The sequence below is a fragment of the Loxodonta africana genome, chromosome 15, assembly GCF_030014295.1.
Source record: "Loxodonta africana isolate mLoxAfr1 chromosome 15, mLoxAfr1.hap2, whole genome shotgun sequence".
In the NCBI taxonomy this organism is placed as follows: domain Eukaryota; kingdom Metazoa; phylum Chordata; class Mammalia; order Proboscidea; family Elephantidae; genus Loxodonta; species Loxodonta africana.
Window position 1 is genome coordinate 24,438,040 of NC_087356.1, and position 22,389 is coordinate 24,460,428.

Here is a 22,389-nt window from a genome sequence, read left to right on the forward strand (position 1 = left end):
TGTCCAGTGGTGTTTCTCAGTCTGGATTTTCCGATTGCAACTCTGTGGCGTGGCTTAACCTTTTTCTCTCCCTTCTATTTCCTGTTAACTGCTGTTTGGCTCTAGAGGCTTGATCAAATTCAGGTTTGAGTTTTTCCTTTTATTTGGGGGGCAAGATTATTGGATAGGTGGTGCTGTAACTTCTCTTACCACTTGCCTCCTTGCCCACCACGCTTGAGCCCACTGACCTTGGGTCCCTCTCATCACGCAGAAGCTTCTTCTAGCCTCAGGGCCTTTTCAATAGCTGTTGCCTCTGCCTGGGACACTCTTCCCCCAGATGTTTGCATGGTCAGCTCATTCACGTTGTTCAGATCTCTCCCTAAATGTCACTCTTCAGAGCAGTCCCTCCAGGACCTCTATCTGCTTCACCACACTTCTCACCCCAGGACACTTTCTAGAATATTAATTTGTTGGCTTGTTTACTGTCTCCCTCCCTCTGAATAGAACATTAGCTCCATGGGAGCAGGAGCCTCTCTCAGGTTCACTGCCATCCTCCCTAGAACAGTGTCTGGCGCTCAGCAAATGTTCGCTGAACAGTGAAAGGTGCCTCTTGTTGGTAAGGTGCTGCCTCTCAGTCACATTACTCTCTGTGTGCTCAGGAAAGCAAAGGAGGCACCATCAAAGCTGCATCAGGATTCAATGCCATGGAAGATGCCCAGAGCCTGAGGAAGGCCATGAAAGGGTTCGGTAAGTGTCTCACTGGAAGCGACTCCTCCCTGGTGTGTGCGTTGTACAGGCAAAGATTCACACAGGTTTGTAATTTACCACAGAAGCGGTGAAGTGGAGGGAGGATTGCCCACGGAGTCACAGATTTAAGACATACCCTGTCTACTGGCCATAAGCGTTTGGTCTCACTTTAAGAAAACACAGTGGAATACAGATTGGATAGTGAAATACAGATTGGATAGGAGGGTATTAACTGTATACTACAAAATTTTGTACTTAATGCACTCATTCTGAGTTTCCCCAGTTATTTTGAGTGATAAAATTATGAATCTATATATAACACTTTAGAAATGTGTGTGTTTTCTAGTTAGTATGTTTACAAAGCGCTTCTACCCACATTATCTCATTGGATATATACAGCAGCCCTGTGATGTAGTGAAAGCAGCTGTCACGATTGTTATCTTAGCCTCATTTTACAGATGTAGAAACTGAGACCCAGAAATGTTAAGTAACTCTGAAAATGTCTCGTAAAATGGAACCAAGCTCATACTCAGCAGAGCTGGTCTCAAACTCAGGCCTGCCAGCTCTGAGTCTATACCTTCTCTCCCTTGTGTCCCTTTTCTTGCTGCTGCTGTGATAGTACCAACACACAGTAAGTGGGACTTCATGTGAGACGACTGTGTGTACGTGACCAGAAGGGTTCTCTTCCAAGGCACTGCTCACCAGTTAGCTCCCCTGAGAACTAAGGCCTCATGCTGGATGGGCACAGTAATGTGGGGTGTTCTGCGGGCTGCCCAGGCCTAGTCTCAGCCTCTAGAAGCTGGCCTGAGTAGGCTTTTGGCCAGAGAGTTACCCTTAGTTCATTGCTTTTATTTAGAATCTCCCTGAGATTTGGGCAAAAACACTTGACTATGATTGTTTAATGAGAAGCTGGTTTGCTCTGTAAACTTTCATCTGAAGTACAATTTTTAAAAATTCATAAATAAAAAGCAATTATGAGACCTTATTCTTCAGTCTTCCTATCTAAAAAGAGTTCATTTTACTTATTTTTGGTGCTACTAAGGAAACCCTGGTGGCATAGTAAGAGCTTCGACCGCTAACCAAGAGGTCGGCAGTTTCAATCCACCAGGTGCTCCCTGGAAACTCTATGGGGCAGTTCTACTGTGCCCTATAAGGTCACTATGAATCGGAATCAACTCAACGGCAGTGGGTTTGGATTTTTTTTTTTTTTTTTTAGTGCTACTTAAGGAACCCTGGTGGTGCAGTGGTTAAGCATCTAGCTGCTAACCAAAAGGTCAGCAGTTCAAATCCATCAGCTGCTCCTTGGAAACCCTATGGGGCAGTTCTGCTCTGTCTTATTGGGTCACTATGAGTTGGCATCAACTCAGTGGCAATGAGTTTGGTTTTTTGGAGGGCTACTAACAACAACAACAATAACAATAACCAAAAAAAACCCTCTGCTGTCGAGTTGACTCTGACTCACAGCGACCCTATAGAACAGAGTAGAACTGCCCCACAGGGTTTCTGAGGCTGTAAATCTTTATGGAAGCAGATTGCCACATCTTTCTCCTGAGGAGCAACTGGTGGGTTCAAACCACTGACCTTTCAGTTAGCAGCCTAATGCTTTAACCACTGCGCCACCAAGAGCTCCTTATAACAATAACAGCAAACATTTATTAAGCTCTGCTATGTGTCAGGCACAATGCCAGATGCATGGATTATCTCTTTGCATCCTGATAGCAGGCTGTTTTTTACTGATGAGAAAGCTGAGATTTAGGGAGGGTAGGTAACTTGCCCAAGGTCTCAGAGCAGTGTTAGGGTCAGGACTCCATTCCAAGCAGTCTGACCCGAGAGCTGGATGGAGCTCAGGCCACCATGCTATCCTGCTGCCCACTTCTGAGCAGAACTCATTCTCATAAATAAAATGCAAAACGTACTGAGCCAATGATGTTTTTCAGGTTTATCCTAATTTGTTGGGATATAGCAAGAATGCCATAATTCAGAAAGTGGACCACATGGTATTTGAACTCTCAAAATAAGAGCTTGGGTTTGGGTTATTCCAATGACTGAAGAGGAACCCACTTTCTTATTCCTGTCTCAGTCACACTCACTGTCTCTGCTCTGCTCCCCAGGCACTGATGAAGATGGCATTATTAATGTCCTGGCCTACCGCAACACTGCCCAGCGCCAGGAAATCAGGACGGCCTACAAGTCCAGCATCGGCAGGGTAGGCCGCAGGCTCTCCTATACTGTTTGGTTGACAAGGGACTTGTCGGGCCACCTGACCTAGATTCCTGAAGTGGCCCTGTGCTTTTAAAGACAGATCCCTTGCCTTGTTTAAAGAAGTTTTTGAAAAACAACTTGAACAGGTTGGCGTGTTTCCTCCGTTACATTCAGTCAGAATGAATTTGAGGAAGCTTTTTTTTCCTCATAAGCCTCAAGGCTAAATTTAGGCTCTCCTCTTCCACGTCCTCGTAATGATTTGGTTGTTGTATGGGCTCAACCGTCACTGTTTTGAGCAGTGCAAGCACAGGCAAGGGCTGAGCTTCTAGCATTGCCTCCCAGACCCTGATAGTTGGGGGTGGGGGACAATGGTTTCTTTTCAGGTCACCATGGTGGCTTCTTTTTCCTTACTGTCTTCTTTTTCTGATAGAATTTATTTTGCAGAGAGGCTTTAGGTTCCCCTGTGCCTCTCCGCCTCGACATTGCTTCTCCATTAGCATCTTGTATGAGTTTCCTTGTGTCTTTCCACCTGCTTCTGCTGTGATAGATCCAGCCGTGACAGTACCGACATGCGGTTCATGGGATTCATGAACCAGTATTACTACATTATTATTAACTGAAGTTCCTACTTGTGTTAAGGTTCACTCTGTGTTGTACAGTTCTGTGGGTTTTGACAAATGCTTAATGTCATGTGTCCACCATTACAGTAACATACAGAATAGATTCACTGCCCCAAAAATGCCCCGAGCTCCACTTATTCATCCCTTCCTCACCCTCTGAACCCCTGGCAACCACTAATCTTTTCACTGTCTCTATAGCTTTGCACTATGCCTTCTTTTCAGGCCACTTACCAAACTATTTAAATCTAGTTTTAAACAAGCACTTATACCAATTAAGAGTCTATTCCATCTCTTCCACATACACCCATTTGTAGCATATATCCTTTGGTGATCCTTAACTGAGGTGCACCTCCTCAAATTCTAGTCTGGAGTTTTACGTATTTGGGTATATGTGTGTATTTAGTAGTTTATGCATTCAACACTCGTCATGTTTTCCCCTTTCAGTTTGAATCCCATACTTCTTAGGACACTCTTGTAGTCTCCATGGTGAAAGACTATTTACCAGTGTCACTTTACCCAATCTTCCCCACATCACTGAAAGCCCATCTGTGTGATTAGCAAGGACCTTTTCTATTGTGGAAATATTGCCAATGAGTATCTTCAGGTCTCAGTGCATAAGAACTTGATGAACTGGAGATACTTACTGGCTAGCCAGACCTGAGGCTGTTTCTCAAAGGTTAGCATTAAACTGCTGGTAGGGGAGGGCAGGCTCAGCTGTTACCCAAAGCCTTTGTTGTTAGTTGGCCATCAAGTCCTCCACGAGTGCAGAGTAGAACTGCTCCAAAGGGTTTTCGAGGCTGTGACCCTTTGGAAGGAGATCACAAGGCCTGTCCTATGAGGTGCCTCTGGGTGGGTCGAGCACATAACCATTTGCGCCACCCAGGGAAATCTCATGCAAACCTTAACTGGACACCCCAGTAGGGAGTAGAATTCCTCCCACCAGAATTGCTCTCTGTATCTTCTGGGCATGGTAAACTCTTCTCTATCTCCAAAGAAATTTTTAACAAGTTCAAACGTGATGTTTTGCCATATATAGTCGGGGTTGATATTCAGCTCCAGAACTAAGTTAATCTGATGGCAGTTTTTTTCTTTTTTAATAATTTTTATTGTGCTTTAAGTGAAAGTTTACAAATCAAGTCAGTCTCTCATATATAAACTTCTATATACTTTACTACATACTCCCATGTACTCTTCCCCGTAATGAGTCCGCCCGCTCCCTCCTTCCAGTCTCTCCTTTCATGACCGTTTTGCCAGTTTCTAACACTCTCTACCCTCCCATCTCCCCTCCAGACAGGAGATGCCAACATAGTCCCAAGTGTCCGCCTGATCCAAGTAGCTCACTCCGCATCAGCATCTCTTTCCAACCCATTGTCCAGTCCAATCCATGTCTGATGAGTTGTCTTTGGGAATGGTTTCTGTCCTGGGCCAACAGAAGGTTTGGGGAACATGACCGCTGGGATTCTTCTAGTCTCAGACCATTAAGTCTTGTCTTTTTATGAGAATTTGGGGTCTGCATCCCACTGATCTCCTGCTCCCTGTCAGGGCAGTCATCGGTTGTGGCCGGGCACCATGATGGCAGTTTTTAAGATAGCCAACATTAGCAGATTGACTGAGTACTAACTTGTTTATTCATTCAGTCATTCAGTATGTATAGAAGTAACATCAAAATGCAAACCAGATAGAAATACAGTGTTGTAGGATCAGGTTTGTGAGAATCAGAGATCCAGATTTGAATTAGCAACTTGGCTTGTTCGTTGGTTGATTGTAGCAGGTTTTTAACTCTCTGACCTGTAAAATGAAGATAATATCAACTTTATAACATTATTATGAAGATTAGGAAAAACAGCTGCAAAGCAGTAGCACAGGACCTGGAACACAGTGCTCAACAAAGGGTAGCTGTTAACTTCAGACTGTGGTTTGCAGAGCACCTGGGCCAGCTGGTCGGACAGGCTCTGAAGGAGAAAGCTAGCCATACAAATGTCCCAGTGGAGGCAACAATGAAATATGTTATGGAATATGGGCTAATCCAGATAAGAACTGGCCCATTTACAGAATGGCTGGTCTTCCTACAATAGTCCAGTTATCTAGTTCTAGAAGGAAATATGAATAAATATCTTTAGAATGTGGTTCTTTGTTCAAGTAATTACATTTCCTTTTAGGAACTGAGCCTTAAGAAAAAAGATCATAATGATTACAATTAAATGCCTTATTCACAGTAGAAAAATAGACATAGGGTACTATCTTATCGTAGTCAGCTGTTGCTTCTGTAACACAGATACCACAAGTGGGTGGCTTTAAAGAACAGAAATTTATTTTCTCACAGTTCTGGAAGCTAAAAATCCAAATCAGGTCAGGGCCCTGTTGATTCCTTCCCAGGTGTTCCTTGGCTCCTTGCGGATCCTCACATGGTCACATGGTGTCTGTCTTCCCCACTTTGTGCTTGCTTACCTCTGTGCTTAATCTGCTCTTTTTATAACTCAGAAGCCATTAGGTTTAGGCCACACCCTACGCTGATATGGCCTCACTGACATAACAAAGGTCCCTGGGTGGTGCAAACAGTTGAGTGCAGCCAAAAGGTTGATGGTTCCAACCCACCTAGAGGCACCTCAGAAGACAGGCCTCAGGGTCTGCTTCTGGAGGGGTCAGCCTTAAAAACTCTATGGAGCAGTCTATGGTGCACACATGGGGTCGTCATGATTCAGAATCAACTCGATTGCAACTAACAACAACAACCTTTGAAAAAAAACAAAAACAAAAAACTCTATTCCCTAATGGAATTACATCCACAGGTATAGGATTCCAACTCTTATTTTGGCGGGATGCTGATTAAGAAATTATGTTGCATCACAGCTATAGAATTACTCTGCAGCAGTTAAAAATGTTTTGGGTGATTATTGACCTGGAAAGATATTCAGGACATATTGTTAAGTGAAACAAATACGTTTAAGTCAACTTCTGTAAATTTTTATTTTCATGATCCCTTTACACTCTTTAATTATCGAGGACCCCAAAGAACTTTGCTTTCATGGGTTGCATCTATTGATATTTACCATGTTAGAAATTAAAACTGAGAACATTTAAAAATATGTATTTTCAAATTTATTTAAAAAAATACACCGATTACATATTAATATAAATAAAACATTTATGAAAAACAACTATATATTACAAAACAAAAAAAAATTAGTGGAAAGATTGGCATTGTTTTTCAATTTTTGCCAATCTTTTTAATGTCTGACTCAATAGAAGACAGCTGGATTATCATATCTGCCTCTGCATTTAATTTGTTGAGCTGTGTTGTTTTAGTTGAGGTTATGAAGAAAATCTGGCCTCACATAGAATATGTCGTTAAAAAAGGGGGAGTATTTTAATAACCTTTTCATATGTCAAGCGGTCTTTGGAAAACACCTCTATACTGTCATGAGAGAATGACAGTGAAAAGGCAAATAATGTTGTGGTATTGTATGTATTATTATGAAAATAATTCTGACCTCACAGATCCCCTGAGTCACAGGGACCCTAGGCGTCTGTGGACCACACTTTGAGCATGGTTAAGCTATTGCATCTAGCAGTCTGCTTCCGTAAAGATCACGACCAAGAAACCCCTATGGAGCAGTTCTGCTCTGTCAGAAGTGGGGTCACCATGAGTCGGAATCGACTCAACAGCCACGTGTTTAGTGCTGGTTTTCCCAGTTAACTGGAGCTGCAGTCTCCTTGTGTTGCAGGACCTGATAGACGACTTGAAGTCGGAACTGAGTGGCAACTTTGAGCGGGTGATCGTGGGGATGATGACGCCCACTGTGCTGTACGATGTGCAGGAGCTGAGACAGGCCATGAAGGTGTGTGCATCTGCTGTCATGCCCTCAGTGCTGCCGTGCGGACAGCCAACACGCTTCCTTGATAAACTGTGACAAAGGCCTTCTCAGAGGCGCAAGGATAAGCTATAGGAGAAAGACTTTCCTTCATTTATGACAGTTTGGAAACACTACATTACGCTGTGGCGATTGTAATTTAACAAGTCAATTTCTAAAAAGCTGTGAAATCGTTTGCTCTCTCCTGCGTTTCAGTAAGGAGTTATTAGAGCTTGCTTTTGGTGCAGTTCCAAAAAGTCTCTTGTCATATTAGCTAATTTTGAGATACGGGATTTTATGACTGACATCTTGGGGGCCCCCAGGTCTGCTGAAGGCTTAAAACAAAACAAAACAAAACAAAACCCATTGTCATTGAGTCGATTCCTTATAGGATAGAATAGAACTGTCCCGAAGGGTTTCCAAGGAGCACCTGGTGGATTTGAACTGCCGACCTTTTGGTTAACAGCCATAGGTCTTAACCACAGCACCACCAGAGTTTCCGCTGTAGGCTTAGAACTGGCAAAAAAAGATTCTTAGCCTCCTTAGATGACCAGCCCATTGTGCCCTAGCCCAAGGTCTGCTGATTTTTAATGACCAAGTAAGAAATCCAAGTACAATTCCCTTCCTCAACCACATCAGTAAATACTCACCCTTGTAGGAGGTTCTAGGCTGGGCTCTGGAAAAGCAAACAGGTAACAAAGCCTTTGCCGGAAGATTTTGCCTTTCAGAGGAAGCGAACAGGGGAGGTCAAGGAAAGGTTAAACCCAGAGAGAGCAGAAACTGTGCCTAACATGGCACAATAACCCACACATAGTAAACAGTCTATAAATGCTTATTACTGATAATGATTTTGATAAACACATTGGATTTGAGGTGGGGCCATAAAAGTTAGCAAATCCCACTTGCTAGAACCCAGCGGGCTGCCTTTATTTTCTGCAGATGCGTCGTTGTGTTCCTTCGGTGTCGGGCGCAACTCTGTAAACTGGCTCATAAGGCTCTCTCCTCTGTGTTTCGCGTTTAGGGAGCCGGCACAGACGAGGGCTGCCTGATTGAGATCCTGGCCTCCCGGTCCACTGAGGAGATCCGGCGCATCAACGAGCTCTACAAGCGGCGTATGTAACATCATTGTGGCCCTGCCAGAGGTGCCCCTGAGATTTGAGGACTAGGGACTACCAGTGGGTGGTCATCCACCAATTGGACTCCTAGGGAAATATTGACCATGAGGGGGCCTCGGTTCCAGCCCTTGCTTCAAGGCAGATACCTGTCTAGGCAAATTACTGTCTGCCTGTTTCTTGAGACTTCTCAGGGGAAAACGCCACTCTACTTAGGCTACCTAGTACAGTGTTTAATTACCCTGAACATTGGAAAGTTGATCTTTATAATAATAATAATAATAAAAGGTGCTTGCTTAAAAGTGTTGGCACCAGCAAATCTTAGCACTCCAAAGAATGGCCGGGAAGGGCTGTCTGGCCTAATTCCTTACCTTCAGACTGGACTGTGTACCTCTAGCCATCTCAATTCAATAGCCATTTACTCCCCCCTTAAAAATCTCCAGAGGACAATATGTTTGGGAGCCTTTGAAATATGCATACCTTCTTCCCCTAAGAATACAATAAAAACATGCGCAAAGGTTTTTATCCCAGTGTTTATTCAGTGTTGTTTACAAAAAATGTCCAGTAGTAGCAGATTGGCTAAACAAGGTATACCCACACAATAAACTATTATGTAGACATTACAACTCGTATTGAAGAATATTACTAAATCACATTACAATGTGCAGGGTGCTCAAATAAGTGAAAAAGCAAATCATAAAATAGTATGTTATGATCCCATTCTTTAAGAAAATAATATGTGTACATGAAGAAAAATCAAAGGACAGTCACCAAAATGTTATCAATGACTATTTCTGGATGATTAGGTTGTAGTAGTCCCCTCCCCCCGCCCCGAGTTTTCTATAGTTAACATTGCTGCTTTTGTAGAAGGAAAAAGCAGTAAAAAATTTTTGGCAAGTCTTCTGAACAGGAGATTCTAAACCTTAGGAGTTTGGTGTATGTCTTAGCACCATACCCTCACATCTGCTGAGTTCCGGTTTTCTCTCCTGAAGGCTGTGAAGGGCTTGAGCTCTCAGAACCTCTGGCGGAGAAGGCACACACTCAGATTTGTGCTCGAGAGCACAAACATGGTTTAGAAACTCCACCCTGGTTGCCTTTGCACCCGTGACCCACTGGCAGCTGCTCAGCAGCTGCTGTTCTCTGCGTCCCCGGAAGCCATGCCCAGGACAGACCCCTCAGAACAGACCAGTCAGAACCACAGAGAGAAGAGTACCACTGCGGGAGTAACCCAGCCTTCTGGATACCCATTCTAAGGAATAGCAGCGTCTTGTTTCCCCTATAATGATAAGATTAATTTGACCATTTGCCAGAGTTTAATTTTTGAAAAACTGTGTATGGAGTTCCTGGGTGGTACAGTTAATGCGCTCGGCTGCTAACCGAAAGGTTGGTGGTTCGAGTACACCCGTTGAAAACCCTGTGCAGCACCGTTCTTCTCTGACACACATGGGGTCGCCATGAGTCGGAGCTGACTTGATGACAACTAGTAACTGGCTGTGTGTGTATGGAGTTAAAAAGCTTGTGATGAGCTACTTCAGCGAACAGGCTGACCTTGGAGAGGTCAGGGCACCCTAAAGGCGTGGCACGAGCTTGGGGCAGGACTCTTTATTTGATGTAGCTAATTATTCTCTCTTGCTTTAGAATATGGACGGAGCCTTGAGGATGATATTTGCTCTGACACGTCATTCATGTTCCAGCGAGTGCTTGTGTCTCTGTCAGCCGTGAGTCGTGTCCTCTGTTGGCTGTTTCTGAGGGAGAGGGAGGGGTTATTGAGATGCCCACTCTCCATCCCCTTTGCAGCCTTTCTCATCCCTTCAGCCCCAAATGTGAACATTCCCCAGGGACTTATTCTTGAGCCTATTGTTCTTTTCTCACATTGCTCCCTCAGAAACTCTGGCCAGTTATGTATGCCCATTTGTTCAAATTGAATTCAAGAAATATTTACAAATACTTAATACAGGGTATGTGCCCCCTCACTTGGTGCATTGAGAGTTATGGAGAAGATAAAGAGGTGGGTGCTGTGCTTTAAGAGTTTATGTTGTCCTAAGGGAATATATCAGTACATAATTGCTATAACAAAGGCATGAAAACAATAAGCACCAAAGGAGAGCCACATGGTAAAAGGAAGGCTCACGGAGAGATTTTGGTTGAAGAAACAAGGAAAGGCTTTATGGCAGAGATGCTGTTCACAGAGGCCTTGGAGGGTTGCTACAGATGCTGGTTCATTGAGGACTTGGAGGGTCACTAGGATTTCAGGAGATGTGGGTGACTGCTTTCCAGGCAGGATGAACAGGAAAGCAAAGCAGGAGACAGAAAACACAGGGTGTGTTCAGGGAACAATTGATACAGGCAGGCTAGGTAACTCTAGGAGTAAGGTGGAAGAATGAATTGGGATTCAAGGAAACCCTGGTGGCATAGTGGTTAAGTGCTATAGCTGTTAACTGAAAGGTCCCTAGCTTGAATCTACCAGGTGCTCCTTGGGGCAGTTCTGCCCAGTCCTATAAGGGTCGCTGTGAGTCGGCATCGATTTCATGGCAGTGGGTTTGGTTTTGGCTTTTTAGGGACCCACTGAAGGAGCTCTGGTGGGGTAATAGTTAAGCATTTGGCTGCTAACCAAAAGGTCAAAAGTAGCCCCTTTTGTCACCAGCCTTTCCACAGGAGAAAAGACTAGTGATCTGCTCTTGTAAAGATTTCAGCCTAGAAAACCCTACGAGGCAGTTCTACTCTGTCCTATAGGGTCGCTGTGAGTTGAAATCAACTAGACGGCACACGACAACAACAGGGAGCCACTGAAAGTCTTGGAGCAGTAGAGTGATGTGACTGGAACTGCATTTTCATAAGACTAATTTAATGACCTGTAGGATGAATTGGAGTGGGTCAAAACCAGAGGCTGGGAGACGAGGTAGGAAATCAGCAGGAACGGGCTAGGGTGGGAACAGAGGTACCAGAAAAGGGAAGGTGGTTACTTGAGATAGTTCACATGGCTTCCCAATTTTATCTTTTTCCTTGACCACCCTGCTGAGTGGCAGACTCTCGTTTCTCAATGGTTTTTAGATGTTCCCTAGGGCTTTATGGCTGTTACACCATCACCTCAAATCAGTCCTAAACCTGAACTCATTTTCCCCCCAAACCAGCTCTTCTTCTGACTTGTCTGTTTCTGTTAATATTGTTCTGTCTTTCCAACACCCGAAGTACAACCATGGTAATCATCTCCAACTCCTTTCTTGCTTTTGTCTCCTTTCTACTCAGTAAGGAAACCCTGGTGGTGTAGTGGTTAAGTGCTGTGGCTGCTAACCAAAGGGTCAGCAGTTCAAATCCGCCAGGCGCTCCTTGGAAACTCTATGGGGCAGTTCTACCCTGTCCTATAGGGTCGCTATGAGTCGGAATTGACTCGACGGCGCTGGGTTTCGTTTTTGGTTCTACTCAGTAATTCCTGCCTGTTCTTATTTCCTGCCTGTGTTTACTTTTCCCTCCATACTTACCACCCTGCTGAGCCATGCACAGCAGTAAACAGTCTGACAAACCAGAGAAAAGTAGCCCCTTTTGTTACTCACTAGCATTCCTCTGAGGCTCCAGCCCTGTTCTACTGTGAGCTGGTGTTAGGAAGGAATAGGGGTATTTTCATGTGCTCCTCAAGCCCCGCTGTCGACCCCAGATTCTCATGACCTTCCTGTTGTCAGTGGAGCCCTGGTGGCACAGTGGTAAAGTGCTTGGCTGCTAACCGAAAGGTTGGTGGTCTGAACCCACCAGCCGCTCTTGCAGGCGAAAGATGTAGCTGTCTGCTTCTGTAAAGATTTACAGCCTTGGAAACCCTATGAGGCAGCTCTGCTATGTCCTACAGGGTCGCTATGAGCTGGAATCCACTGGACAGCAACCGTTTCCTTTGTTCTCAGCCCCCTTGTGGTAGAAGTTGGTCAACGTAGATTTGACAGTGAAGAAGGCATGAGTCAAGAGTGGGGTGGGAGAAGGATAGTTGAGGAGGAGCCATCAGTAGGCAGCATTCCTTTTCCTTCCCCTCCTGCTGGCAGACAGCCTTGCAGCTGTTAGGAAGCACATGCCTGGCCCTCTGGTGAGTGATGTTCCCTAGGTACAGGTCAGAGCCACGGTATTAGTGCAGGCACATTCATAGGACATCTTTCCTGCCTCCCGAAGTCTGAAGCCCAGCCCTTTGGGGCATTCTGCCTGATTACTATGTCCTTGGGTGCCCAGACATTCTCTCTCAGCAGTGCCCCCAAATCTTCCTGGATACACCCTCATTCTCCTTGGTTTGTTTTTCTCGTCCTCAGGGTGGCAGGGATGAAGGAAATTATCTGGATGATAATCTCATGAGACAAGATGCCCAGGTTGGTAGAACTCTAACTTCTTTCCTCCAGTTTTCTTCTCTTTTGCCCTCTTATATTTCAGTGTGCATTGATCAGACTGGAATATGTTATGGAAAAAAAATTCCTACAGGTGATCTTTATGATCGAGGTTTCTTGCAGAGATTCCTGGGGTGGAACAGTGGCACTGGACATCACCTCATGAGCTATAAAAGCACTGCTGGGTTCCAGGTTTCTCAGCATTGGGACCGTGGTGTGTCTGCCCCATGGTGTGTCTGAACCACGGAGTTTCTTCAGAATCACTTGGAGGTGTTGGGACCTTCCTTTGCCTGTTCTCCTTGTATTTTTACTTCCCCAAAGAGAACATCTGGTTGGACCTATGTAAGACATCTTGGCATGGTTGGGTAAAATTAATATCAAATCCCAACAGATGTTTGCTTTTTTGATACGCAGCCCATTGATGGTTTGCCCTGGCACCAGTCCCTGGCCTAATCAGCTATAGCCAGATAACACTAATAATAATAGCTAAAAAGAGGTGGCTGCTTACGAGGCACCAAATACTGTTCTGAGCTCTTTATGTGAATTATGTCATTGAATCCTTGCAATAACCCTGTGAGGTAGATGTTACTATCCCCACTTTATCGAGGCTCAGAGAAGTGAAGTCCCTTGCTCAATAATAATAAATGGCAGAACTGGGATTTGAACCTGAGCAATTTGGATCTAGACACTGTATTCTTAACCAACATACAAACATGGGGAAGGGTTGGTCCCATTCAGTATGTGAAGTATGAAGCATATTATGGATTATGCAGGGAAGAACCTGTTGCTTTCATTAGAAGGTAGACGGGTATGTGTGTGGTAAGAGCTCTGAGAACTCAGGGAGTCCCATCCCATACAGGAGAGACAGGAAGTTGCCTTCAATCTGAAAGGCTGTGGCAGGAGAAGGTATTGAAAATATTGGAGCTCTCAGATGTTTATGTAAATTTTAGCTGCCTCAAGAAGAGCATTATTGGGCATGCTGGAAAGAACCTCTGAAGCCCAGGTGAATCTCAGATTAAATGAAGAGTTGGTGAGGAACTTATCTCTGAAACATATCCACTCTCATTTTTTTGTGGGGGGGGGGGTGGGGGCATGGGTTTACTACATGCCAGGCAATGTGTTACTGTTTTACAGAGATCATCTCATTTATTCCTTATAATAAATCTGTGAAGTAGAAATTATTACTCCTGTTTTATAGATTAGGAAACTGATGGACAGATTTAAATAACTTGCCCAAGATTTCATAGCTGGAAGAACTGAGATCTTTGAATCCAGGTCTGTCTGATTTTTAAAAATCATCCAATCAACCAACAAGTATCTTGGGGCTCTTTAAGGAGCAAAGGAGCCCTGGAGGCGCAGTGGTTAAGAGCTCAGCTGCTAACCAAAAGGTCGGCAGTTCGAATCCACCAGCCACTCCTTGGAAGCCCTGTGGAGCAGACCTACTCCATCCTATAGTGTCAAAGTGAGTCAGAATTGACTTGATGGCTACGTGGTTTTTTTTTTTTAAGTTAAGGAACAAGTTTTCCTTGGGAAGTAACCAGGTGAGAAGGTGCTTCCAAACAAGTTTCAGCTGGGGAAGCTGGACAGTAAAGCTCAGAATAGGGTTTTTCTGGATCTTCCAAGTCTAACCCAAGAGGCAGAAAATTTCAGAACTCCATCCAAGATTTAAGGTCCTCCAGGGTAGGCTGGTGGGAAAATCTTGTCTTTCTTTACTCCTTAGCTTGCATCAGCATCAGGGGTAGTATTTCCAGTGTTTGGGTATTATGGCTAGGTTTGATCTAGGAAAGTGAATGAGTTTGAAATGAAAGGACTAATCAGGCCAGGGGGAATTAGGGAGTAATTTTTTATAAAAGGTAGAGATTTTACAATATAGGCTATTATCTAACAATTCCAATTTTGTCTATTCTTGGGATGACACTTGCACTAAAATAACAGGAAGTGTACAGAATTTCCATGGGAGAAAGGTGTGGCAGTCTGCTCCATAAAGATTACAGCCTTAGAAACCCTGTGGGGCAGTTCTGTTCTATCCCCAGAAGGTGGCTGAGCACGCCTAGCTAGAAGCAGGCACAGTGGCTTCATTCATGCAAATAGGAAAAAACTACTCAGAGAACACAGGTAATAAATGGCAGAACTTGAATTTGAACCCAAACAATATGGATCTAGACCATGTATTCTCAGCCACTATACAAACATAGGGAAGGGTTGGTCCCATTCAGTATGAACCACTATGGATCATGCAGGAAAGAACAGGTTGCCCTTTGGGATTGAACCAGCAGCAAGGGCTCCTGCTTGAAATTCATCGAAATGAAAAGCGAGGAGATCCCAGGAAGAATCCACTTACTTGTTCTGAGAAAAACTGAGGTCTGGATAGACTGCTCATCATTTAGGGACGAAAATCAACAAATCCTGAATTCAAAATGCTGTGAAAAAACTGGCATAAAGGGGGCAAACGTAGCCACACTGTAGGGAACACAAACAGATTCAAATATCTGTAGACCCTGAATAATAGGAAAACTGGTTTTAATTAAGTGCTAAGAAAGATGGCAATGAGAAATGAAAACGGTCAAGCAGAAATTAAAAAAAGAGCTAGATGAGTTGGGGACAAATGTCCTTAAATGAAACAAAGAAAAACAAAATTTTGAGGTCATTTAGAAGCAGGAATGATCCAAAATGACATTCCAGAAAATGGAATCATTGTTGTACAAAGCAACCATCTCCAGAATTCAGAAGGACAGATGGAAAAGGAGGAAGAATGTAGAGGAAAGACCCTGGAGATTAGAATCATGACAAGAAAGATATGGACAAACTTGCTCTAATTTTATATTTAGATGTATAATAAAGGTGAAATAATTTAAAGCATGTGGTCCTGGTACAAGAACAGAGAGCAATCAATGGAATGACTAGAAAGCATAGGGGCATAATCAAGTGTATGTGAGAATATACAGGTAGCATTTCAAACCATCAGTTGGGCGGAGGGGGGAGGACAGATTACTTAGTGGAGTTGGGACAATTGGCTAACCATTTGGGAAAGAATTAAGTTAGATCCCTAGTTGTTTTAGCTAGCATCATAATGAATTCCAAATAGACTGAAAATTTAAATGTAAATAAATGAAGTCATAAATGTACTATAATAATGTATAGTTAAATATTTACTTAAATGTTGGGTTGGGAAAGGACTTTGGCTGCATGACACAAAAGGCAGGAACCACACAGGAAAATGACTGCTAGTTTGGTACATATAAAAATATACAAATTGTTTAAGCAAAAGTAAAGGTCAAATGATAAAATGGAAAAAGTTTCACCTTATGTATAAAAATAATATATAAAGAGGTTTTATAAATAAAGAATAAGAATCCCCCCCCCCCCTTTTTTTAAAGGACAATGAACATTAACAGGCAACTCAGAAAAGAAAAAATTTGAAGTGGCACCTAAAAAATGTCCAAACTTACTAGTTATTAAAAAAACCAAATTAACGTAAAAGATATTTCTACCCATTATTAAAAAAATTGCTCTATTCAAGGACATTTTTAATGGTGTTTTACAAAAGTGTCATTCTGTGACTGACTGAAAGTTGGTTCTTTACCCACATTAAATTAAATTTAATTAAAATTTAAATAGCCACATGTGGTTGGTGGCTGCTGCATGGGACAGTCCAAGTCTAGAGTATTCCTTTTAGCTCTTGAGATAGAACCATGTAGTCTGCATGTAGAGAGCTGCTGGTGTTTGCCCTGACCCTTTTTATAGTCTTGTGCCTAAGGGAAAATCCTGAGTCATTTCCACTCATTACCAATACTACTTCTACCCCATCACCAACAAAACAAAACTAAGCCAACTTAGCTCTTTGACATTCTGGAATACCTCCCTATGTCTTGGCACATCCTCCGTGGTGTTTTAACCTTGTGCTTTGTTTCGCTTTAGGCACTGTACGAGGCTGGAGAAAAGAAATGGGGTACAGATGAGGTGAAATTTTTAACTGTTCTCTGTTCCCGGAATCGAAATCATCTGTTGCATGGTAAGGCACTTGCCTCTTCCCAGAGAACCTGCTTGAAAGATAGTGGAAACCGTGTTGCACGAATTAATTGATAACCCTTTCCCCTTCCCCCCTATGTTTCTGTCAGTTTGTCTTACTGTGGGGGCTTGTGCGTTGCTGTGATGCTGGAAGCTATGTCACCAGTGTTCAAATGCCAGCAGGGTCACCCATGGTGGGCAGATTTCAGCTGAGTCATTTTTTTTTTTTTCCCAGACTAAGACTAGAAAGAAAGACCCAGTGGTCTACTTCTGAAAAGCATTAGCCAGTGAAAACCTTATGAATAGCAGTGGAACACTGTCTGATTTAGTGCCACAAGATGAGCCCCTCAGGTTGGAAAGCACTCAAAATACAACTGGGGGAGAGCTGCCTCCTCAAAGTAGAGTCACCTTAATGATGTGGATGGAGTCAAGCTTTCGGGACCTTCATTTGCTGATGTGGCACGACAGCTGCAAACATCCATTAATAATGGGAACCTGGAATGTATGAAGTATGAATCTAGGAAAATTGGAAATTGTCAAAAATGAAATGGAACCCATAAAGATCGATATCCCAGACATTAGTGACCTGAAATGGATTGGTATTGGTCATTTTGAATTGGACAGTTATATGGTCTACTATGCTGGGAATGACAAGTTGAAGAGGAATGACGTTGCATTCATCGTCAGAAAGAACATATCATGATCAATGCAGAAGTACAGCTCTATCAGTGATAGAATAATAGCCATATGCCTACAAGGAATACCAGTTAATATGACAATTATTCAAATTTACACACCAACCACTAAGGTCAAAGATGAAGAGATTGAAGATTTTTACCAACTTCTGTAGTCTGAAATTGATCAAACATGCAGTCAGGATCCACTGATAATTACTGGTGACTGGAATGTGAAAGTTGGAGACAAAGAAGAAATGATCAGTAGTTGGAAAATATGGCCTTGGTAATAGAAACAATGCCGGAGATCGCATGATTGAATTTTGCAAGACCAGTGAGTTCTTCATTGCAAATACCTTTTTTCACCAACATAAACAGCAGCTATACACGTGGACCTCACCAAGTGGGATACACAGGAATCAAATCAACTACATCTGTGGAAAGAGATGAAAAACTCAACATCATCAGTCAGAACAAGGCCAGGGGCAGACTGCGGATCAGACCATCAATTACTCATATGCAAGTTCAAGTTGAAACTGAAGAAAATTAGAACAAGTCCACGAGAGCCAAAATGCGACCTTGAGTATATTCCAACTGAATTTAGAGACCATCCAAAGAATAGATGTGACACGTTGAACACTAATGACTGAAGACCAGACGAGTTGTGGAACGACATCAAGGACATTATACGTGAAGAAGGCAAGAGGTCATTAAAAATACAGGATAGGAAGAAAAGACCTAAATGGATGTCAGAAGAGGCTCTGAAACTTGTTCTTGAACGTCGAGTAGCTAAAGCAAAAGGAAAAAATGATGAAGTAAAAGAGCTGAACAGACGATTTCAAAGGGCAGCTCGAGAAGACAAAGTATTATGATGATGTGTGCAAAGACCTGGAGATAGAAAACCAAAGGGGAAGAACATGCTCAGCATTTCTCAAGCTGAAAGAACTGAGGAAAAAATTCAAGCCTCAAGTTGCAATACTGAAGGATTCTATGGGGAAAATATTAAATGATGCAGGAACCATCAAAAGAAGATGGAAGGGGAATACATAGAGTCACTATACCAAAAAGAATTGGTTGATGTTCAACCATTTCAGGAGGTAACATATGATCAGGAACTGATGGTACCGAAGGAAGAAGTCCAAGCTGTACTGAAGGCATTGGTGAAAAACAAGGCTGCAGGAATTGACAGAATACCAGTTGAGATGTTTCAACAAACAGATGCAGCGTTGGAAGTGTTCACTTGTCTATGCCAAGAAATTTGGAAGACAGCTACCTGGCTGACCGACTGGAAGAGACCCATATTTATGCCTATTTCCAAGAAAGGTGATCCAACTGAATGTGGAAGTTATTAGACAATATCATTAATATCACACGCAAGCAAAATTTTGCTGATAATCATTCAAAAGCGGCTGCAGCAGTGTATCAACAGGGAACTGCCAGAAATTCAAGCTGGTTTCAGAAGAGGACACAGAACCAGGGATATCATTGCTGATGTCAGGTGGATCCCGGCTGAAAGCAGAGAATACCAGAAAGATGTTTACCTGTGTTTTATTGACTATGCTAAGGCATTTGACTGTGTGGATCATAACAAATTATGGATAACATTGCAGAGAATGGGAGTTCTGGAACACGTGGATCAAGAGGCAGAACAAGGGGATACTGCATGGTTTAAAGTCAGGAAAGGTGTGCATCATGGTTGTATCCTTTCACCATAACTATTCAATCTGTATACTGAGTAAATTATCCGAGGAGCTGAACTATATGAAGAACGGGGCATCAGAATTGGAGGAAGACTCATTAACCACCTGCAATATGCAGATGACACAACCTTGCTTGCTCAAAGTGAAGAGGACTTGGAGCACTTATTGATGAAGATCAAAGACCACAGCCTTCAGTGTGGATTACATCTCAACATAAAAAAAAACAAAATTTTTTTTTTTTTTTTTTTAACATAAAACAAAAATCCTCACAACTGGACCAATAAGCAGCATCATGATGAATGGAGAAAAAACTGAGGTTGTCAAGGATTTTATTTTTCTTGGATCCACAACCAACACCCGTGGAAGCAGCAGTCAGGAAATCAAAAGACACACTGCATTGGGCAAATCTGCTGCAAGAGATCTCTTTGAAGTTTTAGAAAGTAAAGATGCCACCTTGAAGACTAAGGTGCACCTTTACTTCTAATTCAGTTATGTAAGAAAAGATTCAGTACACCAGCAAGCAATAAAATAGAACTGTTGGTTGACATTTATTCTTGATTAACATCCAAGCTGGATTGACAGAGTGGCTCCAAGGACCCAAGCCATGGTGTTTTCAGTCGCCTTATACGCATGCCAAGGCTGGACAATGAACGAGGAAGACCAAAGAAGAACTGACACCTTTGAACAGTGGTGTTGGCGAAGAATATTGAATATACCATGGACTGCCAAAAGAACAAACAAATCTGTCTCGGAAGAAGTACAACCAGAATGCTCCTTGGAAGCAAGGATAACGAGACTGTGTCTCACATGCGTTGGACATGTTGTCAGGAGAGATCAGTCCCTGGAGAAAGACATCATGCTTGGTAGAGGGTGATCGAAAAAGAGGAAGACCTTCAACGAGATGGACTGACACAGTGGCTACAAGAATGGGCTCAAGCATAGCAACAATTGTGGGGGTGTTGCAGGACCAGGCAGTGTTTTGTTCTGTTGCATATAGGGTTGCTATGAGTCAGAACCTACTCAACAGCACCTAACAACTTTCCCCTTCACTCGGTATAGAAAGCCGATTGTACTGAATCGTCTTAGATGTCTTACCTTGGAAATGTGTGAACACAACGATGTGCATGAGGGCCAATTTCTGAACACTAATTATGAATAACTAGCAAATATACAATGTATTCATAGAAGTTTGGCATTCTTGATTCTAGAAAACCAACCTTGATAGTCCTTTCTCTAAAGTAACCCCAAGACCTTCATTCTAATTCAGTTATGTAAGAAAAGATTCAGTACACCAGCAAGCAATAAAATAGAACTGTTGGTTGACATTTATTCTTGATTAACATCCAAGCTGGATTGACAGAGTGGCTCCAAGGATAGGCTCAATCATAGCAACGATTGTGAGGATGGCGCAGGACTAGGCAATGTTTCATTCTGTTGTATATAGAGTCACTATGAGCCGACTTGACGGCACCTAACAACAGTAACAATCAAACTATAACACTAATAGAAGTGATTTCTTAGGTGATATGCTATGTATGATGAATACTGAGTAGTTTCACATTTTATTTCCTACATGTGATGTTTCTAAATTGCTTCTGATAATTCTAATCTTTGTAATGAGCTTTTAGTTTCTTTGGGGGAAAGATACTATACAATTGCAGAATATTTGTTGTCAGATTTCCTTCTTGTAAACAACAATAAGGGTTTAATAAGATATTTCATTTCTTATTTAAGCTATTTAGGTGTTTATGCTACATCATAATTTTATAAACACAGCAGGGCCTTACAGTCATACACATAGAGTTTACAAAGCTTGTGGGGAACTTGAGAGGAGTAAATTTGCTAAACTGCAAACAAAGTGATTGAAAAGTATAACACATTTTGAAGTTGAAGTTATTTCAGATACTCCATACTGACAAGAAATAGGCGATTACTCCTGTTAATAAATATCATGGCCTACCGTCAAATGAGGGTCCCTGTTGGTACAGTGGAGCCCTGGTGGTACAGTGGTTAAGGGTTTGGCTGCTAACCAAAAGGCTGGCAGTTCAAATCCACCAGCTGCTTCTTAGAAACCGTATAGGGCAGTCCTACTCTGTCCTGCAGGGTTGCTATGAGTCCGAATCAACTCGACAGCAATGGGTTTTGGTGGCACAGTGGTTAAGCACTTGGCTGCCAACCAAAAAGTTGGCAGTTCAAACCCACCAGCTGCTCAGCGGGAGAGAGATGTGGCAGTCTGCTTCTGTAAAGACTTATAGCCTTGGAAACACTGTGGGTTAGTTCTACTCTGTCCTGCAGGGTTACTGTGAGTCACAATCGACTCAACTGTGACAAGTTTGATTTTTTTTTTATTTTTTCCGTCCGATGCACCCACTTCTGACTCTCAGCTCCTTATTCCAGTGCCTTCCCTTGCCTTACAAATCTCCCTCTGGTGGCATTTTCGTAGAACTGCAGATTCTCAGAAGCCAACTGGGTGCAAATGCATTTGTAACAATTTTCATTTCTGGGAGAAAGTCAGCAGTTGGGCAGTTATAAAATATTTGTAAGTCACAGGAAGCAAATCTTTTAGTAACTATTTGGATAAAGAAAACTCCATAGTTTTCCTTCCAATCAAAAATAATAATGAAGGCCCACAATAGCTAAGGTTTTGGTTAGTACTTTCCTATCTTTCAGGTGCAATGCTAACCGTATTATAAGCATGGCTTCTTGCAATATCTCAAGGAGTAGTCATTATTTTCCCCAATTTTACAGAGGAGAAAACTGAGTCTTACAAAACGTGTGGGTTCGGGTTCTTTGATTTCAAGCAACACACACTGTTTGATTCTAAGCAGCACACATGAACTCCAACTAAGTAAGGAAAGAGGAAATGCACAGGGAACCCGGGGAGGAAAGGGAGAGCGAGCTGTCACATTGTGGGGATTGCAGCCAATGTCACAAAACAATATGTGTATAAATTTTTGAACAAGAAATTAACTTAAGCTGTAAGCTTCTACCTAAAGCACAATAAAATAAATTAAAAAAGAAAAGAAATAATATAGAATGGAAAATACTGGTGAGGGTGTTGAAATGGAAATACTATGAGCAAATAATCCAAGAAGCTGGAGTGTCTGAGGAAGATCGTGGCAACAGGATTGGGGGAAGACT

General features: G+C 42.7%; 1 protein-coding gene across 4 annotated transcripts in view; it reads left to right on the plus strand.

Moving 5' to 3' along the window:
* ANXA4 (annexin A4) overlaps positions 1–22,389 on the plus strand; it is a 78,188-nt gene that overhangs the window by 44,886 nt on the left and 10,913 nt on the right. For all 4 annotated transcript variants that reach the window (XM_064268687.1, XM_010593632.3, XM_064268688.1 and 1 more), the window contains exons 3-9: positions 639–726; positions 2,838–2,932; positions 7,274–7,387; positions 8,421–8,511; positions 10,150–10,229; positions 12,795–12,851; positions 16,785–16,878. In XM_064268687.1, the coding sequence (XP_064124757.1) occupies positions 639–726; positions 2,838–2,932; positions 7,274–7,387; positions 8,421–8,511; positions 10,150–10,229; positions 12,795–12,851; positions 16,785–16,878 (619 nt within the window). The remainder of the gene's footprint in view (positions 1–638; positions 727–2,837; positions 2,933–7,273; positions 7,388–8,420; positions 8,512–10,149; positions 10,230–12,794; positions 12,852–16,784; positions 16,879–22,389) is intronic.